This window comes from Diceros bicornis, chromosome 8 (assembly GCF_020826845.1).
Source record: "Diceros bicornis minor isolate mBicDic1 chromosome 8, mDicBic1.mat.cur, whole genome shotgun sequence".
NCBI lineage: Eukaryota > Metazoa > Chordata > Mammalia > Perissodactyla > Rhinocerotidae > Diceros > Diceros bicornis.
Genome location: NC_080747.1, coordinates 6579098 through 6585319, shown reverse-complemented (window position 1 = coordinate 6585319; position 6222 = coordinate 6579098). Strand labels below are relative to the sequence as shown.

At 49.1% G+C, this 6222-nt stretch overlaps 1 protein-coding gene across 1 annotated transcript; it reads right to left on the bottom strand.

Annotated features, from left to right (window-relative positions):
- Nucleotides 1-999: 999 nt before the first annotated feature.
- CYTL1 (cytokine like 1) lies at nucleotides 1000-5197 on the bottom strand. The gene is made up of 4 exons (XM_058546367.1): nucleotides 5048-5197; nucleotides 3183-3227; nucleotides 2914-3042; nucleotides 1000-1632 (listed from the first exon to the last, which is right to left on the bottom strand). Exons 1-4 carry the CDS (start codon nucleotides 5195-5197, stop codon nucleotides 1549-1551), a joined length of 408 nt encoding a protein of 135 aa, XP_058402350.1. The 3' UTR covers nucleotides 1000-1548.
- Between the last annotated feature and the right edge of the window lie 1025 nt (nucleotides 5198-6222).

The window sequence follows — 6222 nt, the reverse complement described above, 5'->3', positions numbered from 1 at the left end:
ACACAGAGACACAGACACAGGAAGAACACCACGTGGTGATGGGGGCAGAGATTGAATCAATGTGTCTACAAGCTAAGGAACGCCAAGGATTGCCAGTAACCACCAGAAGCCAGGAAGAGACAAGGAAGGGTTTTCTCCTAAAGCCTTCAGGGAGAGGATGACCCTGCCAACACTCAGATTTCAGAACTTCCAGCCTCCAGAACTAGGAGACAATAAATTTCTCTCATTTCAAGCCATCCAGTTTGTGGTACTTTGTTACGGCAGCCCTAGGAAAGCAATGCAGTGATCCTGTGGTCTTGTGCTTCTAAATAGAAAATAATGACCTAATAAATCATTCTCATAAATCATCTGAGAAGTCAGAGGCATCTAAGATCAATGAGGAAAAGCATAGACCATAGGTACAGAAGGGAGTAAAGGAGACAAAAAGATCCCAGTGTAACATGTGAATTTTAAAAAGAATCAACATTTGAAATGTTTTTCAACAATTCAGTTACTTTTCTGAGATTTTGTCGTTGGGTTCATGAATTAATTAAACAAGCCTGCTTCACCTGCAGAGAACCAGTGTGGGTGCACCAGGAAGAGTGCGGCTTTGGAGCCCCTGAGTTCAGCGCAGCCTCCCCCACTTACCAGCTGGTGACCTGGGGCAAGTTACTTAATCTCCACAAGCCTCGGCCTCCTATGACGCCCGTCTCTAGGTTTGCTCTGAGGACTCCACGGACTGAGGTTTGTGATAAGTGCCAGATGCTACACAGCCGCAGGTAGAATGCCAGGGACCGTCTGTCCCCAAACACAAGTCAGAGCATCTCCCAGTGCTTTAAGGACAGACATTCACACAGGCGGATTGAAGCCGACCCAGAAACACCTGCGCTTGATGGGAAGTGGGGGAAAGACACATCTTGCTAAGAGCAGCAACTTTCAGAAAGAGCATGAAATAAACACTCTGACGTCCACCTTGGACAAATACAGCAGGACACCTATTTCTCGCTGTGAAGATGGTCTTTATTTGATCTTCGTCACCTTTAAAGTTCCCGTCAGCACTATGTAATCATGAATCTTGCAAAATACGTTTTACAGGCGGTAAGACTTCTTTAAAAATGAAAGATAATGTAAGGAAAGTTTGTGGTGGGAGAGGGTATAGAATAGAAGCTTGGTTAAATGTAAGCAGGTTCCTATCAAGAAAGAAAAATGGCACCACGACTCCATTAAAGCAGTACTACAAATACGCTATTTTGCTCGTTCTCAAGATAGTTGTTCATACAAGAAAAGCTGGTTTGCCTTTTTCTTCTTAGCGACCAAATAAACATGCTCGTGTATCTAACCATCCTGGCAAGGTAAAACCAAGGGGAATGAGAAGCAAGGCTTCTAACTATGTTCAAAGTTGGTTCCAGGGTAGGGACACAAGCCCTGCTTTCCAGAAAGTGGAAACACACGTGACAGCTTCAGCTGCTACGGTAAGGAAGACCTGTGGGGGCCACGGTATAGCCCACCGTGTCTGGGCAGCTGACATAGCTTCAGTCCCCTTGGGTTCTTTCTCTGGTCAGGGCTGCCTTAGCTCTGATGACCTGGCAGCACCGTGGTCACCGGGATTGGGTATTCCAAGGCATTGCAGTCATCCGACAGGAACACCAAATCCTGAAAAAGACGTGCAGTGAGCAGGAATGTTACTGAAGGTGGCCGCAGAGCCCATGCACAGCAACAGGACTCCCGGTTATCCTCAAAGACTGTTCAATTGCTCCCCTTTGGGTGAAAACTTCCCGTCCCTTACTCTCCCAAGGAGAGCTGGTCACGTCTTTCTTCACATTTCCATCTATCTCATATATTCTTTTATTATTTATTGAATTCACTCATACATTGGTTGACCAGATGAATAGATGGATAGATGAGTGAGGGAGTGAATGAATGAGTGAAGCTTAATTACTGAGCAACAACTCTGGGCCAGGCATTGGGGATGCCATGAATAACAGCACCAGCTCTCACCTTCAAGCACGTTAGAGGCAGGAACACCACTTATCACACTGTATTATAATTATGTCTTCTTCCTGTCTCCCCCCACAGACCAAGGGGAAAGGGGAATGGGTGTGGGGAGGAATGCATAACAAATCTTTGATGCGTGAACAAATAAATGATAACTTAATAGCTAATTATTAAAGTTTCCTGAGGGCTCACTCTGGGCTGGGCCTGGTGCTAAGGATTCTGTGTTTGGTCACAGGGATCTGCTAGGGATCTTAGGGTCAAGGGAGTTACTACAGCACCCGGCACACACACGATCAGGGTGTAATTACTATTCTCCTCCCGATGATCTCATGAGATGGGCACTATTCTGTCCCTGGTTCACGGATGAGGGAACTGTGGCTCAGAGAGGTGAGTGGACGCTCCCAGCTGGAAAGCAGGAGGAGGAGGATGGGAGCTCAGGTCTGTCTGATGCTGAAGCCCGTGCCCCTAGGGTCACATCACTCTGCTTTCTCCATCTTAACCAGTGCTGACTTGCTGCTTTTTCTGTCTCCTTCCCCTCTTCTACCAGAGTCCTCCTATCACAGAGCACACCAGAAGCCCCCTCCTCCAGTCTCCTCTGACGCTGGGGCTCTAGGAGCTCTGGGAATTCCATAGCCCTCTCCTCCCACCCCTGCCCCATTTGGCTCCTCGCAGAGTCTGTCGTATATGGGTAGCACGGGGTCCTGGGGTGTTGTCCCCACATCAACGTGGAGCTCGTGGAGGCGAGTGGCCTTGTCCTGAGTCCCCATCAGTTACCAAGGGTGACGGTGGTTGAAGCAGGGCTTTGTGAACTGGAAGCACCCCATAAACATTTCTCTTCCTCCTCCTCCTCCCCGTCTCCTTCCGCCCCTCCTCTTCTAAGACCTCTGAAAGTCCTGGCTACTAACAAGTAGAAAGGGAATTTTTAACGGCGTCACTTACTCTCCTGCAGAACGAGTTCATGATGGTGTACAGTTTCCGCACTTTGTCCCTCAAGGCATCCACCTGGGCCACCCTCCAGCACTGGGGCGACGCCACGAAGTCCCTCAGCTTGGCCAGCACACAGTAATTCTGGGAGTGGACAACAGCGAGGGGTCTCGCGGGAGAAGTCAGCGGCCAGAGGGACGGGAGCTGGGGGCTCCTGCGTCCTTCTGCACGGGATCTCTCGCCACTCCCTGCCGCCCCCACCCAGGCAGGCAGACCCCTCTTACGTGTATGTCCAGGTACAGCCTGGGCAGGTATCTCACACACGGCTCCTGCCGAAAGGAATCCGGGTTGCTGTGATGCCCACAGGGACACACCCCCAGCCTGGTCACGGAAGGCTCTCCGCCAGCCCTCCAGCAACCAGACAAGCCTCAGATCCCCGGGGCCCTCCTTGATGCTGACACGCACAGCACGTTCTTGTACCATATGCCACATTCCCCAAAATGAGAAACTGCTCTTACAGAATTCGTCTTTTAGAGTGCAACCTTTATACCATTTATACCATTTACTATGAGTTAGGGGACTGTCATATATACGGACACACACATACACATCTACGTATATATATTTAAACAGTTCTATAACTATAATCTAGATATAGTAATATATATATAGTATGCTATAATAATATAAAAGTGCATATATATGTATCCTTTTGTATTACTATATTTTACTTTTGCTTCTGTGCAGGACTGAAGGCCAGAAGATCCAGATTCTGGTCCTACTCTAGTAGTAATTACCCACGAGTAATTCCTAGCATGACCTTGGGCAAGTCTCCTTCTTCTATGTGACTCAGTTTCCCAGTTGTGACATTAGAGAGTAAGAATACCTAATCTCTCCTTCCAGCTCTGCAGTTCTGAGCCTATGAAGTTTTTTTACATTTTAAAATCAGATTTCTTGAAAAGACGATTGCTGTACATCTTCAATAACAAGGAATTTGTGGATAAATTGTGGTGCAAGGATACAACAAAATGTTGTTACAAAAGAATATTACCTTATTTGATGGTGTCATTAAAAAGAAAATTGCAAAACTGCTGTGCCGTTTGATCCAATTTGTTTATGTGCACACACACACGCACACACGTGAATGCCTCTGCAGAGACAGAAAGCTGAAATCCTCTCCTCCAGAGTGTTATGGCAACAGTTACCTCTAGGTGGCAGTATTGCAAGTAATATTTATTTTCTTCTTTGTCCTTTGTGCATTTTCCAACTGCTCTACAAAGTTTAGGACTTTTATAATTAGAAAAAAAAATACCATTATTTAACTTTTAAAAAAGAAAATACAAAGAAGGTGTTAGGGTATCGTAAACCCCAGGTCTGAGAAACATTACATTTTGTTTGAAGTGTTTACAAGTGGTAAAGAGATAATTTTAAATTTTACCAAGGCTTTTAATGAAGTTTAATTCGTTTTGTTCCTACACTGGATAAGCAGTCAGGAGGCCCAGATTCTCGTTCTGGGCAGCCCCTCTGGGACTCCCTTCTCCGAGACCCTGGGTCTTCCTCCTAATGCAGTGGTTTTAACTATGGTGGTGCTAACAGCTGCGAACGGTCCCGGGGCATCCCCTGGGCGGACTCTGCCCTGCGCACTGTGTCTGCATTCACTCCTTGAACCCTCACGGCTGCCTGAAGCTCAGCCATGCCCTTCCACAGATGGGGGCACTGAGATGCAGGGCTGAGGAATGTGCCCAGGGTCCTACAGCAGGTGAGGATGGGGCCCAGCTCTGGGAGTCACCCCCTTGGTGCATGCGGACTAGCGAAGAGAATAAATAAGCTTAATTCTTTGGTCCTCCTTAAGCCCGGAGTTCTAGACTCTATGGGGAACTTTTCTTTTTTTTACATTTTACAAAGATCCTCTGATATTTGCTAGCAAGCTAAAACAAAAATTGTGATGTCTTTACTTTTCCTTGTATTTAAAAGAAAGCACAGACCTTTGCTATCGTATTTAACAGGATGGGAATAAAGCACATATACCTTTGAGAGTAACATTAACCAGAAAAGAAAAATAGTCTTTTTTCCTGGTCCAAAGACAAGTTTTCAAGAACTGGGCCCACGCTGAGCCTCCCGGTCTGCAGGCAGGCTGGAGGGGACTCACCGCGGGCTCTGTGGCCTGCAGGCTCCGGAAGTCCCCCGTGATCTCCCTGCTCAGGCTCAGCATCCTGGAGTAGCAGGTCGGGGGAGTGGGCCTGGCGGCGGGGGGCCCAGCCAGGAGCAGCAGCAACAGGGGGAGCAGCCGGGGCGTCATCCTGCAAAGGCGGCCTGGCTGCAGCCCTGAGGCCAGCCGCCCCTTTAAGCAGCTGCTTGGGGGTGGTCCTCCACGCCCCCATTTCCTGTGGGGCCCAGCCAAGCCCATCGAGCACGCCCACCTGGCCCGGGACACTGGATCCTTTCAGACCTGCAGGCCCCACCATTCTGAGAGGAGGGCCACGTGGGGGTGTGTGGGACACCTGGAAGGGAAGCGGGGTCTTCCTCTCGCACACTTTCAATAGAAGTTTCTCTCTCTCGGCAGAGGCATTTCCTGAATTGGCAGGACTGGCAGATGAGGGGCTGGAGGACAAGAGAAAGACAAGGATGGAGGAGTGGGAGGTTCAGCCAGAGGCAGGGGTGGGCAGTCAGGCCCCTCAGTTAGAATGGGGACTGTTTTGTAAAACTGGCTGATCTCCTGGAGCAGAATTGTGGGAAGGAAAGGGATCAGACGTGATGGATTGAGTGGGCACCAATGATCCGGGGCTTGGGGCAGCCTGGGTGTCAGGGTCCACTGACCACTGACCAGCCAGGGGAACCTTGGGCAGTCACTTACCCTCTGAGCAGCTGTGTTTCTGCATCTGGAAGATGGGCTCATGCTAGTGCCTGTGGTGGGCGATATGAGCATCCTCCCAGCTGGTCCACTTCAAGCTCCCAGCACCGGCCCTGGTACAGATCCCACCCTCAGGAAGGGTTGGTTCTCCAGCTGTGCATCTCTTTTAGCAATGATGTTCTGCAGGCAGCTCTCCTGTAAAAAGGACCAGTTAAAGGAGTAAGCTCTCCCCTTAGATGCTCGGTGCTAGGCATGGTTACCAACTTCTGGCGATGGCCCTGGGCAAGTGTCTCGACTCTCTCCGCCCTCTTCTTCTGTAGGAAATAGAGTAACAAGAGCCCCTTGCTCAGAAGACCATGGAGAGGAACAAAAGACGCTGAGCTGGATCACTGTCTGAGCTCATGTCACCATCTCCATTCCTACAAGTGTCCCTGCGAGGCAGGTACCACAGAAAACAGTCCCTTTTTGCAGAT

What these genes read in the sequence shown, in the direction of transcription:
- CYTL1 (XM_058546367.1), bottom strand. Translation starts at nt 5,197, where the DNA reads ATGACGCCCCGGCTGCTCCCCCTGTTGCTGCTGCTCCTGGCTGGGCCC. An exon ending in TGCAGGCCACAGAGCCCGCG is followed by an intron (nt 3,228 to 5,047) that starts GTGAGTCCCCTC and finishes TCCTTTCGGCAG; the next exon opens with GAGCCGTGTGTGAGATACCT. An exon ending in TGAACTCGTTCTGCAGGAGA is followed by an intron (nt 1,633 to 2,913) that starts GTAAGTGACGCC and finishes CGTCTTTTTCAG; the next exon opens with GATTTGGTGTTCCTGTCGGA.